Here is a 19,515-nt window from a genome sequence, read left to right on the forward strand (position 1 = left end):
AGCCGTCCAATTGGCACCATGCTGCACTTTATTAATGTATGTGTCAAATCTAAAATACTGCACAGTAGATTACATTTTGAATACTAGAGAAGCTTGTATATTTTCTAATACGAGAGAAATGAGCTGCAGACAACGAAATATTTACAAAGGAACAGGCTGTACAAACATCTACAAACAAGCGCAATATTACTACATCATGACGAGGCCTCTTCTTGCCCCGAGCATATTCTCCTTCTTCTGCTTCCTGTCTTCCATGTGTCTTGTTCTCCTGTGCTCCCTGAAGTAAGATACAGGAACATGTAAGAGACAGATGTTCTGACGGTTAAAACTGTTTTGATTATTGATCAGTTTAATTTTAGACCTTACCTCGTTTGGACTTGGTGCTGTTTATAATTTTTCTGATGTGAGTTGGAGATCAGAGACTTGTTTCCTGTCGTTGCTGTGTTTTCGTTTGCGTCTCCAAAGGGCTTCAGTTTACCTTAAAAAATTAAATAAAAGAAACCTTAGGGGACTGTTTGTCTGATACTACAGTATATTCAGGTTAAACAGGGAAACTGAAAAGCATTTGTACCTTTATGAGGCTTGTAGGTGAGGGGACGAGACAGACTCGCCTTCAGATCAAAGCTCTGCTTCTTCTGAGTTCCGGGAGTCATTGAAGTGCTCGTGTTGCCGGTGAAAACAAACGGCCCTTTTGGAATTCAGGGAAAGATTTTAATTACTTAACTAAATTAATCTATGCAGTGATACACGTCTAAATTAAGACGTTATTTTGAGGATTTAAGGTAAAAGTACCTGGAGTTTTTGTGGCAGAGACAGTTGAAGTCTTGACATTGTGGGGCTTGACTGCGTCTGGGGCCTGTGTTTGTGGAGTGCTCGAGCTCACACAGGGGGACATGCGCGCAGGCGTCTTCACCAAGGACCTCTTATACTCGTTGTCCCGAGTGGCTTCTGAGAAGCTGCACACAAACACACGTGGTTGCTGCAGTGTCACAATAACCATGAACGTTAAAAGCAAGCTACAATTTCTCCATTAACTAGCGTAAATAAAGCTTCACCGGCCGTCGGTGCCACTTCCCCAACTCGGCAGGCAAAACAAGAACAGCTGTTTACTGAAGTTGCTACTTAACAGCTGTAATGTAACAGCACTTGGCTTCTCCTAGCAGAAGCCTGAGGAGGAGGGGGTAACTCACCGGACATTGATCCTGCGAGTGGAAAGGACAGACGGTCTGAAGAGTGCATCTTCCTTCCCAGCAGGTTTATTCTGCGGAGCTTTACTCGCCGAGAGCAACGTGTGTCTGCGTTTGTCTTCAGCTGGTCTCTTATTCACCAGAGCAGGACTGAACATGGAAGCACGGCTCTGATTCACCTTCTGTACAATAGAAACGTATTCATCATTAACTTCACTCTGGAAGTGATCAATATACTGCAGCTGTAGTTATGGATGTTGAACACTCATTTTCTGCTGTTTGGAGTCTCTGAATCAAACAGACACAGGACGTGTTGGAAGCTGAGCTGCCACTAAAGTTTGCTCGGTTTGTTTTATGATCCATCTGATGTCTAAAATCCTTCACCCTGTTAAAATAAAGCTAAAAACGACCAAAGTATATTGTAAAATGTGGCTTAAAACTGGATAAAGGTCCATTTTCAGTCTGGTTCTGGAAGACAACCACGGCGCTCACGCATGTGCGAAGGGGATATGACGCCACTGACACGCAACCAAATCAAACGGACCATCACCTTGATTCTCCAGGGCTGAAAATTGCTGGAAGCATTTGAGATCATTTTTGTTCCCAACAAAATAAACAGGAGATGATACTCACTTGGGTTTTGCCGTCAACCTGCTGCTGTTTAGTTTTGTCTGAAAGCATCTGAAAAAGAAGATGGATGGAAGATAAGAACAAAAACAAGTTCACATAAAGTTTAAATTTAAAGTTTTCTGAATGCAGACAGTACAGAAGCTTCTGAGTACCTTCACTTCTTTAACTGAATTTCTGAAGGTCTCTATCTGCTTGGTCTTCCGCTGGACATACGTGTCAATGGACTCCATCTTGTTAAAATGGGCCTCGTGGAGTTTTTTGAAGTCTAAAAAAACAAAACAAACAGAATTTACAAAAAAGATATTTAAAGAGATTTAAATAGAAAAGCACATCCTGACTGTCATGTGGTGTCTCAGGAGGAGACTGAACGGGAGGGAAAAACAAAAAAGGAGAACTTACTAGGGGTGACGGGCTTCAACAACTTTTTCTTCTGCTGGAGTCCTTGGTGACGAGGGATTTTACCAGCTTTGGCCACCTTTCCTGCTTTTTCTGGACACATTTAAAACTTGTGTGAAATTAAAACATAAATGATCATAATTTTGTGTTAAAGTAAAGAATCTGTGAAGCATTATATTTAGCTCAAGAGGGAACAGGCTATTCAGCAGTAGAAATAAACAGTTCAAAGTTTGCCTGCTCTTTCCCCAACAACGACACTAACCTGCATCACCATTCACAGGTGCTTCATCCCTGATGTAAGCCTCCTGCTGCTGCTGCTCACTGCCAGTGGCTTGGGGCTCCTTAGGAAGCTCAGTGTTGGTATCATAAGCATCTTTGACAAAAGACACTTTTCTCTTCTTTGCGCCCCTGGTTGATGCAGATGCAGCCACTTCAGTGTCGCCCTGAAAGGAACAACAGTTGTTTAAGTCTCCAATCCTCCTGAATACAAGGAATTGATGCTGCAACACAGCAACTCTTTGAACAGGGATCCTGTAGTACCCACTGTGGATATTTCTACCAATCAGATGTGGGGTTGCATATGCACAGAAACATGCGCTAGGATACAATAGTTTTCATATAAAAAAGGTGCTTGTTAGATGCGGTTTAGTTCTGTTACTACCGTGTATTTGTGTTGGGTATATTGTGGTGTGTAATACCTCTGCAGCACTTGGAGGTAACTCAGTCTCTGTTGCAGTATCAGAGATTTTCCTCTTGATGTTGTTTCCTTTGCCTCGACGTCTGTTCACAAACACATCGGTTCTGGAAACTTCTTCCTTGCGAGTTGAATCTTTATTTTCCTGATCACTGCTTCGTCCTGCGTTTTCGTCTTCTTGAACATCAGTTTCACCCTCATCATTCCTCTGTAAAACAAGAAAGATGTTCACTTAAAAAAATCCCGTTGCTCGAGACTGATCCTACAACAAAACAATACCATGGACCAGGAGTAAGTTACCTGCTCTTCCTCCTTGTTCTTTTCTTGTTGGTAATGCTGCTTGATCATTTTCAAGAGCTTATCAGCCTGTTTAGGAACACAGACATGCTAGTTTAGTTGAGTGAATTCTTCCCAAATACACACATGTGTAAACGTTAGCTTACAGTACACGCCCAATCCAGCTACCGTTCAGAAAAACATCCTAACTACTGGTAAGTTAATTTAAAAAGTGCAGCTCCATTACCTTCATGTTTGCTTTAAGTCCAAGCTCCTTGGCAAGGCTTCGCAGCTCTGCATATTTCATCGAGTCCAAATCCATCTCGATGTGTTAGTTTAGTCCGTTTAGTGAAAAGAAACGAGCATACACACGGTTCGTTTCTCTAACACAGTTTCATCTGTTGCGGCGCCGGACCGTTAAAACTGCCTCTGATTCAAAACACAGCAGCTGCAGCTTTTTGATTGGCTCCTGGGGCGGGACCGGATGTGCGTCACAGCCAATCAGAGGGAACATGCCTTTATAATGTTACTCTCGTTGTCACTTAACGTTTTCGCTTGAATTTCATTTCGACGCTTAAGATGACTTTTTTTAAAATCATTATTTTGGTAAAATCTTAATTAGTATTAATTTGCTTGATGGCGTCAAGTGTTTACAACGAATTTTCTTTAGCAGTACGTGTTATCCGGCATTTCTCACGTACGTCCAGAAGGGGGCAGTGTTTCGCCGAGCAAACATCACAGAAAGAGGTGAAGAAGAGGGAATATACTTCCTGCTTTCTGGTCCAGAGTTCAAACTCTCAGGCGGGACAGTCAGCAAGTCCGACTCCGTAAAACTTCAGCAACATGGAATATGATGAGAGCCTCTTAATGCAGCGTTTTGACGATTTTAAACTGATCACAGAGGCACGACACGAGGAACAGATGACTCTCCACTGCGCGCGATGTAACACCGTCCTGGGGGACTCCTTCAGCGTCTGTGGGGAGATTAAATGTATGGACTCTATTATGTGTCTAAGTAAGTTCACTTCATCTCTCGACGGTTATTGCCGACTCAGGAAGTAATACAAGAATTGTTCGCGTGTTTTAGATATTGAGAATAACGCTCATGTTGGTAATGTCACCTGTTGTGTGTGTGTGTCCCTACTGTTTGTCTAGTGACTGTTGACCTTATGGCGGCCCTGAGGTGCAAGACTGAACACTTCACGAAACACATTAAAGCAGTTAATTATGACATTTTGGAAATTAAGAAAATAGAGAAAAGTAGCATTTCATAGAACAGATTAATGTGTTTGGACAAAATCTTAACTCAATATCCACCTATGAGCTTTTTCTGGACCTTTCCACCACATCACATGGTCTACCTAAATGATGCAGCTCAGCTAGTTAGTTGGTTGTTATGGAGATTACACATGATTTCTAACACTTAGTGGTCTCCATGACAACTGAGCAAGACTTAATGTTGCATTTGAAAGCTTTATAAATGTCTTTTTGTATTGACAGCATGTTGTTCAGTTTGTGTGTTGCAAGACTACTGCTCATTATTAATCACAAAAACTGCTATTAGTATCTTTTTAATGATTTGGTGATTTCATCATTCAGGCAATTTTGAAATTTACTAAATTTTGTATGCTAGTCTTACAATAATTCATTGTGATATATATATAAAATACTACAGTAGGTATACATGTGCACACATGTTGACATTGCGCTTGTCTCCCTCCAGGAGTAACCAATGATGTGGTCATCAGTGATGCAATGGAGTCAGGGCATACAGGGGTAATGGCTAATTGGTGAGTGAAAGCAGCAATTGTATGTTTGTTTTTGACACCCTCACAAAACTATTTTTATGAGTCTGTGGGTGTATGGATCTGTTTCTGGAAATCAGAAGTCACATGCAAACCTCTGTCCTTCACCGGCACCCACAGGTTACTGACTGTCATCGAGGACCATGTTTTTTGTCAGTTTGTTGTACGCTGGTGACTGAAAGGTTTCTATTTGTTGTCACTGCTCTTGTTTATTTTCAGCATCTACAGTTCTCTAAAATGCTGCGGCTGCCGCTGTGCTGTGGGCCGAGTTATTCACTCAGCTCCGCCACGTTTGGACGTGACTCGCTCCCTCTTCCTCCTCTACAAAGCAAACATCAGTTGGTAAGCCCTGCCGCTTCTGCTGAGCACACAACCATATTGGCTTTTTGTGTACAGGTCACTGCTGTCTGGAGAGGCTAAAAACAAACAGGTGCCTTGTGAGTGTTTATCCATTAAATGAATTGATTTTTTTAAAGCTCAGGTTAGAGATGAAACATATTTCTTTTTGCTTTTTGCTTTCTTTCATACTAGTATGAAACCACTGTCGTCTATATTAATTGATCCTTTAAAACTCTTTTCTTCTTCTTTCTCTGTGCAGTTACATCCTCAACAACAGCTCAATGGTGAAAGCATCCACACTCACATTTGATATGAAGCCTCTCAGAGAAAAGATGAATGAGGTGAGACAACAAAATCTAATATTGTGTTTATTCTGATGTGTTTAATACCGAATGTACAAATGCAACAGCTCAGTTTGTTCTTCTGTCAGTACTGTAGTGACGCACTGACTTGTTCTAGGTTAATTAACTCTGCATACTCTGGACATTTTTATAACGCTAATTAAAAAATTGTAGATATTATCTATGAATAGATAATGAAGTTTGAAAGAATGACAGGTGGGTGGCGCCAGAGATCTGAGGCCAAAACACGTCAGACTCGACATTCCAGCAAATCCAGTTGCCATGATTTTGCAAAGTTTAACTGGACAAAGAGCAACAGTGTATAAACTTCCAGGAAGGAAGGATGAATGTGACTGGGAAAAAAAAAAAAAAAAATGCTTTTTAATGAAAAAACAAATTTGTTCTTCCCTTTCGACGGCAGGTGAAGCAGCAGTTTGAGGCTCAGTTGGATCTGATTTCACGCGTTAGGAGCAGACTGTCGGACAGGAGTGAAACCAGTGAACTGGACAAGTAGTCTAGACTGTACCTTGTCCTGCGGGACCATGTGCTCTTCAGTCTGCTGCCTCCTGTAGCGTTTGTGTTTTATGTTGTAATGTTTTTTTATGTTTTCATTAAATGGTTTTTGGTGATGCAGACATTGATGTGTCTGTTTATGTCCCTGCAGCTGCCACACTAATCCATTTTTAAAGGATTCTGGCTTGTAATTTTTAGACTGAGATAAGAGCCAGGCTAGCGTTGCTCCTGCTTCCAGTCTTTATGCTAAGCTAGGCTAATTGCCCTCTAGCTCCAGCAGCCCTAACCCTAGCATAAAGACATCTTTGCTAACTCTCAGAGAGTTTCTGTCCCCACCCTCGTGTTAAGGACGTAGGAATAATGTATTTGATTCACTAACATTGTTTTCTGGCATGTAACAGGCATTCCAGCCTCACAGGGTTGTTACTGACGCTTGCTCTTATGCCAAAAATGATAACGTGCATCATGTTGTTCTCTCCATTACTCCACCCAAACTGTAAGTAAACATCAACACCCAGCCGTCCAATTGGCACCATGCTGCATTTTATTGCTGAATTTCTGATACAGATTCATTTTTTTCTTTTAGTTAATACAAAACCAGACAAGAGGCTCACACATAATAAGCATGCCCACTTCCTCCGTCTGGAGTGCATAGTTTCTACACAGTCCACCTCCTCAGTGGAAAAGTTGATTAACAAAGTAATGTCATTAATCTTCTTACCTAGGCTTTTGTGTTTTCTTTTTTTTTTTTTCATGGGGAACAAAGGTTGGTCAGTGTTTTTCAGCTGCACTGTGGCAGTTCTGCCAGGGCCATGTTTGACACAACAGACAGTGAGAGCAGAAACACTTCAAACTGCTCTCCACTACTTCTTTTTTTGGTGCTGTTTAGTCTGTAAAAACCACAACTGATGATCAAAGCTACTTCAACATGCTTGTTGTCGTGTCAATCAACCGTCCCCAAGTTGTCACCTTGTCACAGAACATCTGATATGAACATTTCAATATCCTAATTACACCCATTCACATTACAAAGTTGGATTATTGCATGCAATACAAATCATTCATTATTCTGCTAAGTCATGCATATTTTTTAAACCCATATATTCATGTTGCTAGACGCCTATTTGCTTATAAACTGTGATTATAAATCCCCACAAAGAGCATTACAGGGTTTTTAGAACACATTATTCAAGACAGGATGATGGTGATGATGATGATGACAATGATGATGATGATGGTGCAAGTCAGTACATAGAGAGAAAGTGCTTTTCAAACAAGTGTCAAGTTCGTTCAGTAAGTACTTTGCAGCCACAGAGTTACTGAAAGCCTATGTTTCTAAAGGAAGGGGTTCAGTGGATGTAAAATGCTACAAGTGTTAAAATGTAAAGCATCTCTCATGTACTGATCGGTTTAGATTATTGTTTTTGTGCTGAAAGAACACGAGGCAGGGAAAATAGTCTCTGAAAAATATAAGTATTTAGTTAAATTTGTCAGTGTAATACCGTTATGCTACAGAAGTCCTCACACCTTGTTCTGCAGGACGTTTCCCAAACCTTCAGAAGTGATACTGTATTTTAAAACCATTTTAAAACCAAATATTATACCACTCCCCAAAAAAGTGACCAATGGATAAACAGCTACCATAGGCATAAAAAGGGGGGGGGGGTCCTTTTAACACATACACCCTGGCACTAAACTCATGCATTATAGTAGGTTATTGCTTCTAAAACTAATCAAATACAATTTTATGGATTGAAATATAACGCTCTGAATCCCAAAACTATGAGGTATTATGTACAATACAATGTCATGGTGAGATCTTAATTCTAGGACTAAAACACCACGTTGGATCTCTACCAATCAGATCCAAATCTAGGATTAATTACACTCTTAATATAGTGTTTCTCTGAAGGTTTCTATCATTGTCACGTTTGAGACTTGTCTCTTGGGAGCCTCTTGGATGTCTCTTCTCTACCTAACTCTTTGGATGCTTGAGAGTGCACGAGTACATTTTAGAATATCTCTTCAGCTTTTTTTTTTTTTTTTTAAAGATAAGAATCTTAAGAACCTACAGCAGGTCTGTTAGAAAGCACTAACTTATACTGAGAATATACGCCTATGTGAATCAATACTTTATAACTGCATATCCTGATTGTGTCACACTTCAGTTAATGTTTTCATTACACGACCTAGACATGGAGTAAAGGAGGAGATCTTGCATTAGTCTAAGATTTGAGGGCACAGCTGTATCTAGATGTGGTGGAGTTAAGGGTTTAGTACGTCAGTCTACCACCCTTTAATTTGACTGAAATGGATTCCACGGTTTCGAGCTCCAGCTTAGTCTAGAAATCGGTTTCATTATTCTTCATGAAGCAAGCATCACTACTGGTCATGCATGGCTACTATAATGTTGGCACCACAGTCCCGCTAAATAAGCTAATGCACGAGTCTATACATATCTTAATGGAAGACATTGGTGATTTTGTTGCTTTCAAACAACTTGTCACTTGTTTATACAATATACAGTTTGGTCAACAACATGACAGTTAAGATCAAATATTGCACAAATCCCGGAAAATGTGATTTTTTTTTGTATAAATCATGTAAAAATGAACAAGGAAAGGTGGAAAAAATGATACCAGGGTTTCCCTCAGATAAGGACAAATACATGGTTAATTAAAGCTGCTATTTCAGCTCAATTTACTGGACACATCGAAACAGCAGATTAGAGACAAAACGTGGTGTTTTCACTTCATTTCTGGATGATTTTGTCTCGTGGTTCATGGAACAAAAGGAATCAAAATGGTCAATTCTGTCTCTACTGCCATCGTGTTAAAATGGTCTTGATATATCACGTATATGATTTCAAAACATGAACTAATGAGAGCTAATGTTAAAGCAAGAAAAGGATAAAATAAGAATATACGCAGGAGGATGTTAAAGGGGGAAAAGACAAAAACCTTAATGAAGAGTATACTACGGGAGGGAAACTGGACTAGATTTTCATAATAAAAGACCTACTTTAAATACTATAAATTGCCAATTTTTTGGGGTTAAGTCACAAGGGAAATATCTGCAATTCTGTCTCTACGTGCAGTTTGTGAATAAAGCTGCAGACTTGACGAAGGAGAGCACTACAAATCCCAAATGCTAAAAATGAGAGCATGGAGTAAAAATACGATCTTGTGACCTTCCTTTAGAACAGATGCAAAGGAGACCATAGTTTGAGTGAGACAGTGTTTTTTCCCAAAATGTCTGAACTGAAAGTAAATGACGGTGTGCATCCTGTGCTTGCGGGCTGCTTGGTCTTCTCCTATTCACCTGTTGACACCCTCACTAACTAATCCTCTACGACTAAAACCAAATTCATCCAGGAACTATATATATAAAACTGCTGTGGTGCTTGACAACCATTTAGCTACTTGTACTGATCGCACTCCCTTTCACTCCTGTTGGACTTGTTATGACAATGAGGTAGTGCAAAAGAACAAAAAAACAAAAACACACCCTATGAGTCTAATTCAATCACAAGCCTTGATCTTTGCTACAGTATCTTGTGTCTTTACTTTCTTCCCAGACACCAGGAGCACTTAGTTTGTTCATTATCAAACTGCTTTGATCTTATTACAGCGAAAGTGGGGATTTTTTTTTTTTAGCTACTACATTTACATGCAGCCTGAAAAGAATACAACCCCAATCTGACTGAAAACGCCCAAAACATGGAGACTTTCAGACACATACAGCCAGTGCAGAAACTCCATGGCTTTTCAGCCAGCGTCAGGCTACATGTAGACATAGTCAGATTGTGTGTGGTGGAAGTCAGACCAGCCCAAAATCTTGGATGTTGTCCTCACTGACGATCAAGCTGCAGAAACAGGCCAGGCCGAGAGGGGATGCCGTGGAGGAGAGAGGGCCAGTGTCCCAGCAACAGCAGGAAGGAGGGCGCCCGAGTCCCAAAACCCCAAAAGAGGTCATCTTCCCACTGACTCCTTGTTCTTTACCTCCACAGGTCTGGGTGGTGGTGGGAGTGATCCATCAATGGTGCTCAGGTTGATCTGAAGGGAAATGTTCCTCCAGACTGGGCTTCATCTGGTTTCCCAACTGCATTCACTGGGAAACCCATCCTAGAATTAAAAATGCACATTATTTGTATTTTACTCTACTGTTCTGTTTTAATCTGTAAATTTGAAGTTGTCTCATCTAAAGCTGAGCAACTGAGGGACTAGGCTACGTTATAATCACATCTCCCTATTATTTTTTTCAATTAACCTTTGGTCTATAAAGTGTCAGAAAACATCTTGCAATTTCCTGAAGCCCAAGGTGACGTCTTCAAATGTCTCCTCATGACCAACCAACAATCCCAAACCCAAAGATAATAAATATACAGTGATATAAAACAGAGCTAAACAGCAAATATTTACAGTGGAGAGCTGGGGAAGGTTTAGGTTGAAAAATGACTTCAGCAACAAATCAATTATCAAAATGATTCATGTCAATTTTCTGTTCTGGTTTCATCGCTGCCTTAGACAAACCCTGGACTTTGCTCTGTGGATGCACATTAATGCAAATAACTCCTCAGACAATATGACAGAGCTCTTTATGATTTAACTGGAATATGGAGACATGCACATAAACACAGTGTAACCCAGTGACATAATAAATTCAGGTGTATGATGCTTTGACTTCCAGCTAAGGGAGAGAGTTGTCTTGCTTTGGTGATAGAGACTTTACTGACCAAAAATAACTGAAATAGCAGAATACATATTCAATTTCTGGATGCGTTCAGCCTTTAAACTACCGTGGCAATTTCCTAAATGAGAAAAACGTTTAAGTTAAAGCTGCTAAGTACAAAGCACACTGACCTTGGTGTGAGTTGGTCCGAAATGGTGCAGAGATATTTCGGCTGTGGTCTGAGCTGCAGCTGCACACAATGGTAAACAAAAGCCAGGGGGGGTTCTTCCTCTACAGTGACACATTTAGGTCCCCCGAAGTGGACGTATGCCGGGTTTATCTGTAAAGAGGGACCGCACCGGGTGACGACACATTTAAAAAAACAATAAACCGAAAACCTCCGGGGGCCTTCTCTCCCCCGCCCCCGCCCCCGCCCCCCCACACGCCGGAGAGGAGAGAAGAAGGTCCCCTCGTCCCCTTCTCCGCACACCCTCCGCTCTACGCCATTTTCGCTCTGCTACTACGAGCCAAAGGAACAGCGCGATTGTGCCGGAGACCTGTCAATCAAAGTTAACGCCCGCCCCGGAAGTACTTCTTCTTTTCTCCCAACGGTCATCAAGCAAACTAACTAACCGCCAACAGAACTCAAGCAAGACAAGAATCAACAAAAAAACCCGAAATAATAAATCTATTTTAAGTAAAAGGGGGAAAATTTAAGTAGAAATATATAGAAACTAACACTAACATGTATTTAAGTATCAAAACATTAACTTATGTGTGAAAAAGTAAGCTAAAGAGGTCTGTCAGTTTTATGCTAGGTGGTCTCGCTATCTGCTCCAAATTAGTGCTGAATGAACAATTAACTGAGTAGTTGCTCAACATGAAATTAAATATACATTTATCATTATTTAAAAGCAGACATGTTAGACTATTTGTCTACCACATTTCTGATTTACTTATTGATTTACTGACTAAATTAATCATTAACCTAATTACTATGGACAAACATATCAATTAATGGAAATAACTGTTAATTGTAGCCCTAATCTAATTCAATCACATTTGATAACTTTGTTTTTCATTTAGTGTCTTATTTTGCTAAATTCACTACTTAACAGCTGCAGAACTTTACTAACACATGGGTGAATAAAATCTTTGGCATTATTTAACATTCAAGGGACTAAAGGTAGAATATTGAAAAACTTACAAATTTCATTTATGGTTTCACCTACATGTTGTCCTTGTCATTCAAAATTTCTAATGAAGTCACTTTACACTGTAATCGTAGTACAGTAGTAAGTAAATCATCTTAAATGTGGTGGCTTAGGCAAAGGTACTAGTAGGCCTACTTAAGTATGATAGTGCTGGTTTAATTGATGAATATTGGCATTGGTTCACATTTGTTATATATTGAGTCTTTATTTTTTCAAGCTGGATTTCTCAAATCCACAATAAAAATGACAGATTTTAGTTTAACCCTCTGACTTGGACCTCATGTTAATTTATACTATCAACTTAATAAATGTGGATACAAAAGTACATTAAAAAAACACAAAAAAAAAACACAGGCCCTCACCAAACTACAATAACCTCCCAATAAAAGACACAAAGAAAGCATGGCACTTATTTTATTCAAATCAAATTCATGAATCACTTTGATAATACCTAGACCAACATCACATTACATATGAATCATATCTGATTGATAATCACATAATGATTGACAAAATGGTTGAGCTTAATTTTCTGCACTCACTTTCCTGCTGGAGGGTGTTCTTGTAATGATTTAACAAATTCACATTAAAGATTAAAGGGTCAGACATTTCCACTCCAATTCATGTAGACTAGCCTGTACAGAAAATATATATTAACGCATTTGATTCTCTTTTATCAGATGGAGCTAGTCAATGGCAAAAGAAAATGCACAACAAATGTCGATCAGTGCATAAAACAAAAACATTTTTTCTTTGCCACAGCAAGACTGATCATATAGACAGAGGCATAGCACGTTATTGTGAGTTTACCTGGTCTAAGTCTACAAACTAACCGTTCCACAGCCCAATTTCCACCACAGGACCTGACACTGTTAGCCAGGGCTTTATTATGTCTCATTCAGGGGGGAAAACTTTTTAAAGCAGGCCACAGTGGCAGTTAAATCCTTATACCATTTTGCAAACGTACCATTTTTACCTCTCAGAACAGGTGCAAGGGAAGACTTACATGCTAGTTAAAGAGATGGTAGCATTTTGTGTGAATTTTTCCTTCTAAACACCACAGTTTTAGTTGTAAATGAATAACCGGTTCTTAAAATACAATATTATAAACACAATGACTCAGTGATGTCCAACAGGCCTCAGGGGGTTACTGCCTTTGAAAGAAGGTCAAACTTGCTTTGGTTTTAGTCCAACAATTGAAATAGGTAATTACAATCAACTGGAAGTAGCTAGGTTAACCCATGTGAAAAACAAAACACAAACATGGCCATTGGTTCCTGTTTACTGTTGAGATAATAACTCACAAAGGAGAACCAAAGCCATGGCACTTCAGTGAGTAAGGTCCTGCTTTGCTTCAAGGGACAAATTTAGGGCTGGCTGGTCTGACTTGCTCTGCCACAAGTCAAAGAAAAGGAGTCATAAGATCATGTTAGCATTAAAAACACTGTCTGTTTTGAAATGGAATCACACATCTTACAAGTTTCACTTGGAACTATTGCATATTTGTACAGACAAAGACACAGCAGCATGTGCTAAATATTCATGGAACAGTATGAGTGAACTTGCTCACTGCACTAGTGAAAAGCTTTACCATACTGTACTATAAATCATATTTATGTGAAAAGTGGAACAGCAGTGGCACCAACTGTGACTCTCTACAAGTTTTCTAATAAATAATGTTACTTGGAAATACATAGCGACATTGCATAAAACAACCCAAGGCACACAACTTTTCCCTTTGTTTACAGAGCAGTGCAAAGGTAGAAACTCAAGATCTATGACATTATCTACGTAATGCTTGGTCTGACAGTGTGTACTCAGTGTGTGGGCCACAGCAGCCTGCTGAGAAGCTGGATGAGGTTGTGTCCTGACATCAACTGACTTGTTGAAGCTCCACTCAAAATAAAAAAAAGAAGAAAAAGAAACTTAGTGCAGGAACCGGATGCTCATTTTCTGTTCCACATCCACCTTCTCCAAGACCTGAGAAAAACAGAACAGAACAAGTTTAGCTACTAAAAATTACAGTTTGATGTTGTGGTCCTGTAACGTTCAACAGGCACAGTGTGGCAATGTCACAGCCAAAAACAATGTATTTGGTAAATATTAACTCAAAACATGAGAGCTTGGATTAACTCAAAAGAATTCATCTTGCTCTCATGGTGACTAAACAAGGACATGTGTAAAACAATCCTGTACAGTGTAAAGTGTCCTGTGGGGAACATACAGTGGGGTCTCATCCACTTGAAAGGGAAAGTGGTCTCAGTTTTCAGAATCCCACTGAGGCCTCCAATGACAAAAATGTACAGTATGTACTCATGGTCGTGGTACATGTTCAGACATTTGAAGCCCACTTCACTTAGCATTTGTTTTGAAGTCCCTAGTTTAGTACGAACAGAACACAGTAGCATACGTAAGTACACGAGAGTTGTATATGTAAAGTGACAGATTCCCTCTGAACACAAAACTTGCCTTGATGAATTCATTGAAGGAAATGGAGTTATCTCCGTTCGTGTCAGCCTCCTGGATGGTCCTATCAGCAATGCTGCCGAGCTGTTCATCTGAAATGTTCACACCAACCATCATCCTCAAGACCTGGAGAGAGCGAAGAAAAAGTCCCTTTAATGGTGTAAAGATTCAGTACACGTCATGATGTTTGCCCAAACAAGATGGTGAACTGTTTTGAAAACAATGTTAATACCACAGGTACTTAAGCACTGCACCAGATAATTTGTAGGTTTTTCTTTTAAATGGCAAGCAGCCATGCTTTACAGTGGGAATTACATGATAAATAACAGCGAAAACATATTTCCAGAAAAACAGGCAAACAAACATTACTCTGAGTCGCATGTTTCGAGTCTCACGGGCTCGTGCATCACACGAAGCGGGCGACACAGAAATGTTTTGCACAAAACAAGAGATCTGTCTGAGTCATTTAACCCCGAGCTTATAGCAATTACAGGTCACACAATGTCACTGAAACCGAGATGGCTTCACAGAGGGACAACAAATAACACGGAGGGAGCACAGAGGAAGACAAAATACAGGATATTAGACTGTCTGGGGAAAATCTACCTGTGGTTAAGGAGAGATATCACATCATTATCAGCACAAGGGCAAAGTCTTGTCATTGACATGGTAATCCTTCTCTCTGTGCAGCACTTTGAAATAGATATTTCACAACAGCATCTGTTCCCTTGTTAAGGACAGAATGAACAGTCAATATCTTCACAGGTAATAATGGATTCCATGAAGAAAAGAAAATAGGTCTTTAAAAAGCTAATAATTCACCATCTTGCTGGTTTACTTATTGTGTGAAGGAGCCGTTTCAACAAACTGTGCTGTGACTCAGCGTCTTATTTACATGACGAACCCATCCCACTCACCTGCAGCAGCTCATCCCGAGAGATTTTGTCATCTCTGTCCAGGTCATACAGACGGAAAGCGACTGGAAAAATAAAAAAATATGTCAGTCATAAGAGACATAGTAATCCCACATAATGAAATCCCCTGAATGTTCACGGTACTGGTCACCAGCTCCAGCCGGACACGCCCGTGTGACCGAGCTCTACACTCACAGAGCAGTTTGTTTGTCCTGCTGTTGAGCGGCTCGCTGGCTGTAGGGTTCTTGTTCTTCTCATTGTCCTCAATTGGTCTGAAGTGAGCCAAGGTCCGCATGAAGCCTCTGAAGTTTACCTGGTCCTCTCTGAAACACAGACAAACAGAAAGACACGAGATGGAGAATTTAATTTAACTTTCTGGATTTGGAAACAGACACAAAATAAAGTATCACAGATTCTTTTGTGTTGGCTCAGGTTACTATTCTGCTCGAAGTAAACATTAGCTGTGTGAGAAAACACAATGAAAAGTCCAACTAGTCGTAAGCCAACACCATTTTACCAAGTCAAACACTCTCCACCTCTATTCTCGAGTTCCTCTGAAGCAAACAGGCCAAAACCAGAGCAACAAGAACACATCTGAAACCATTAAAAGCCATGGCTAAAATTACAACGCCTACACATCTGACTTTTTGGGATTTTAATGATACATCTGCAAACATCTGGTTTTCAGCTTCCAGACTGATAAAACAGCCAAACAACTGCCAAATATACATACAGAACCTGCGGTGCACAAAAACCCACGCTGATTTTTATTTTTTTCTACACAGAACTGGCAGAAAAGACTGAGCGTCTCGAGTCTTGAGTCAAGCGGCCACAACTGAAAAGCATGATGGTCTGGTACAGCTTTGTGGTGGCTGTGACTCAAACACAACCTGCGCAAAACAAGATCTGTCAAAGACCACAGGCCAATAACAGGGACAACTCACCCCTCAGGGAAGAAGGCATTGATGATTCTGTCTCCCAGAGGATTAATGGCCAACTCTGGGATCCTCTGGAAATCTTCTCGGCTACAGACATCAGGAGATATAATCAGAGTGAAAATTTAACATAACATCTTTTAAGACAGGACGTCAAAAAAAAAGAAACTGTCTTTAAAAATGTACATTTCCCACTGATCTTAGACTGTCATCATCACCTTTAAACAGATGTGATACAGGCCGTGTCTTCATTATGAATTAAAATCAGACAGGAAAAGATGAAAGGAGAAAGAAAAGATGGGAAATATATAACTTTGATCATGAAAATAGTGGCTGGGAAGAAATATCAAGTGATTGAATTCTGGAATTTGAGAAAGGTTCTTGCTCCATCAGCAGGACCGGAAGTTATTCCGCTGATATATATATATGTTAAATCTCATTGTTGTGGCAACTAATGGATGCTAAGAAAGTCACCTTGGTCATAAATGAGGCTGTTCCTGTCTGTGTGCTGTGACCGAAAGCACTGGAGCAAGAACATGTGTAGCCAAGAACTTATTATGTGTAAACACGACATATTTCAAAATTATGAGTTCCACGAAACTGTAGAGATTTTTTTTTTTTTTTAATCTGTCCCCAGGAGACTGATCTGCAAATGAATCCTCTTCTCCAAAGTAAAGGGCTGTGTGTTTTAGCAACTTTAATGATTACTCATTTCTTCACCTATTGCTTGTTCTGCCCAGATTATGAGAAGAGTTAACTAGAAGTTAATCAAACACTGAGGTTTCACTGAACACTGAGTTCATTAAGACTCGTTGTGAAACTCATTTGAAAATGAAGGAAGTGAAGGGGAAAAAAAATACATTGAAAGCAGGCGTGATCTGCCGAAAAGATAATTTCCTAATGTCTTTCTAATAATAGGTCTAGCACTGCAAAGCAGACTCTTTGGATCAGTACCCACGAAAATGAGGCTTTTCAAAATTCAATCACTTCTCACTTAACGAACTAATCTGACCTTCGTAATAGAAAATGTCCTGTGAGTCAGTGCTCATTACCCGCCATATTGGTGGGTAAGGGAACCAAACTAATCAGCCACATCTCCTGACTGGTGTTTAATGGGTTTATTTACACAATGGTGGTTATGTTACTGCTTACCTGAGGGTGCCATTTTCACCTTTATCCAGACTGGTGAAGCGGCTGTACAGGCGAGTTATTTGACTGTGGGAGACTGTGGGTAAAACACCAAACAGGCATAAATCTTTCTACCAAATGACCAGATAATAACAGATATACACTGCTTCAGGCAAAATAACCTTTCACCTAAATACTGGACCTCATTACATTACCTCATTAGAGTGTGTTGATTCAACTGTATGGTCATTTTGGAGGTTACAGGTTGTGGTGTTGTTGAACTGTATTGCATTATATGGTTTATATGGTGTTTGTATTATTTTATATATTTCTGTATAATCAGTGCCATAAACTACAGTCTCCAAATTTGTCATAAGGTTGAATCAACACCTGTCTAAAACAATTTCAATTAAAACAACCGTAATAAAGGAGGGTTTACTGCAGGGCTGCTGTATTAGACTGCATCAGTTTTAGCTGGATGTACCTAATAAACTGACAACTCAGTGTATGTCATATAAATGTAGGGGAATAAAAAGTAAGATACTACCCTCTGAAATGGAGTATAAAGTATAAAGTAGCAGAAAATGGAAATACACAAAAAAAATTGTACTTAAGTAAATGTATTAGGTTACTGTTACTTCTCACCACTAATTACACAATTACAGCAGCAATTTAAATCACATAATAAATGCTATTAGCGCAACTTCCTGTTACTGCGTGATTTGGAGATTTTACATGGGAAACAACAGGCGTTGAGGAACCGGTTAACTGCAATGGTACTTAATGGTTTAAGTACAGTAGCTGATGTGTTAGTCTTCATGACAGGAATTAGCCTGAGCTCTACTTACAGCCGGTCTCCTTCTTAATTTCTTCAATCTCCTCTTCTCTGAGTAACGTGGACGCCCTAGATCCCATGATGAAACGTTAACGGAGGTTTAAACCGAGCTGAGTTGCTAGCCCCCTTTTTTCTTTTTCTTTTTTTTTTTTGCGCAACCAAACCAGCTGTGAGAGAATTACGACCCTGACAGACGTTAAAGTTAGCGAAGCGGCTAACTTAGCGAGCTAAAAAAAAAAAAAAAAAAACTGCTTCGTTCGCGCCGAAGTGGAAGAACAGCCGAGAACTAAACACAGAAGTTTTGTGTCCAACTGTCGATGAAACTCAGCGGGTACTCTCTGTCCTATTAACGCCTTCCCTTGATATGTCGTGTTTACATGTTACCGAGACTGGTATCGGGCAGCTTGTCTTCCTGTTTTATGAAATGGGTGGGCAGGTACTGAACAAGGCCGCCTCCCTACCAGGACCCAGACCTTTAGGTAGCAGAGTTTCCTGCCTGCTCAAAATTAGAAGATATTTATTTTTGGTACATACTTATATTTCAAATGAAAATACCATATTTGTGACTATTTTAAACAAACAACTATACAAGTTATAATCCAAAATAAAAACTAGCGCACATCTTTTCGAAAGCTCATAGATTTTGTTCGGTCATGCGAGGGAAAAACAGATGTGAAAATGTCAACATTTATCTAGAACACAAAAACTGACAAAATGAATAAATTATTTAAAAAAAATCATATTTTAGATAAGTAAAAAAATATAACCGAATTCATTGATAAATTATGCTGTTAGATCATTAAAAGGGAGTTTAAAAATAAATGTTAACATACCACTCCTTTAACCTCCAATTCATTCTTTCTTTACTGTTAATACGTTAATAATCAAATCACATCAAAACATAAATATATAAAAAACTAAATAAATAATTTATATTCATATCCCAAAATTCACTATTAAACACTGTGCCAAACTTACTGTATGTGTGTTTGTTCAGTATTCATTCATGCTGTGTCAGTGTTGTACTGTGACAGAAACAGAGAACTTCTCCACAACAGAGTTTTATTAGAAACATGAAAATAAAGACAGACCTTGAGGAAAACATGAACATGTTTTTTTTTTTCTGCAGGAATTTTAGGGTTGTACAGGTTTAAAGGGAAACTCAACAAAA

General features: G+C 39.5%; 3 protein-coding genes and 1 long non-coding RNA gene across 5 annotated transcripts; 1 reads left to right on the top strand and 3 right to left on the bottom strand.

Moving 5' to 3' along the window:
- Positions 1-7: 7 nt before the first annotated feature.
- nusap1 (nucleolar and spindle associated protein 1) lies at positions 8-3,586 on the bottom strand. 2 transcript variants are annotated; one of them, XM_022766091.1, is made up of 12 exons: positions 3,431-3,586; positions 3,208-3,273; positions 2,912-3,115; positions 2,476-2,656; positions 2,217-2,306; positions 1,970-2,082; positions 1,821-1,868; positions 1,191-1,366; positions 793-956; positions 572-688; positions 367-478; positions 8-277 (listed from the first exon to the last, which is right to left on the bottom strand). In XM_022766091.1, the coding sequence occupies exons 1-12, from the start codon at positions 3,503-3,505 to the stop codon at positions 190-192; spliced, it is 1,434 nt and encodes a 477-aa protein (XP_022621812.1). In that variant the 5' UTR covers positions 3,506-3,586; the 3' UTR covers positions 8-189. The 2 variants fall into 2 exon arrangements, with proteins under 2 accessions (XP_022621812.1, XP_022621811.1); XM_022766090.1 differs by having other exon boundaries at positions 1,191-1,369.
- A 366-nt stretch (positions 3,587-3,952) lies between these two features.
- On the top strand, positions 3,953-8,231 carry LOC111237133 (protein Mis18-beta-like). The gene is made up of 5 exons (XM_022766109.1): positions 3,953-4,198; positions 4,907-4,973; positions 5,208-5,330; positions 5,587-5,668; positions 6,090-8,231. The coding sequence occupies exons 1-5, from the start codon at positions 4,027-4,029 to the stop codon at positions 6,180-6,182; spliced, it is 537 nt and encodes a 178-aa protein (XP_022621830.1). The 5' UTR covers positions 3,953-4,026; the 3' UTR covers positions 6,183-8,231.
- LOC111237134 lies at positions 6,921-11,280 on the bottom strand. The gene is made up of 2 exons (XR_002665751.1): positions 11,044-11,280; positions 6,921-10,305 (listed from the first exon to the last, which is right to left on the bottom strand). It is a non-coding gene; the product is annotated as an uncharacterized LOC111237134 (long non-coding RNA).
- A 1,183-nt stretch (positions 11,281-12,463) lies between these two features.
- On the bottom strand, positions 12,464-18,765 carry chp1 (calcineurin like EF-hand protein 1). The gene is made up of 7 exons (XM_022766111.1): positions 18,358-18,765; positions 17,534-17,606; positions 16,391-16,471; positions 15,642-15,769; positions 15,450-15,511; positions 14,536-14,658; positions 12,464-14,046 (listed from the first exon to the last, which is right to left on the bottom strand). The coding sequence occupies exons 1-7, from the start codon at positions 18,422-18,424 to the stop codon at positions 13,993-13,995; spliced, it is 588 nt and encodes a 195-aa protein (XP_022621832.1). The 5' UTR covers positions 18,425-18,765; the 3' UTR covers positions 12,464-13,992.
- Between the last annotated feature and the right edge of the window lie 750 nt (positions 18,766-19,515).

Source organism: Seriola dumerili, unplaced genomic scaffold (assembly GCF_002260705.1).
Source record: "Seriola dumerili isolate Sdu_G_001 unplaced genomic scaffold, Sdu_1.0 BDQW01000811.1, whole genome shotgun sequence".
Classification (NCBI taxonomy): domain Eukaryota; kingdom Metazoa; phylum Chordata; class Actinopteri; order Carangiformes; family Carangidae; genus Seriola; species Seriola dumerili.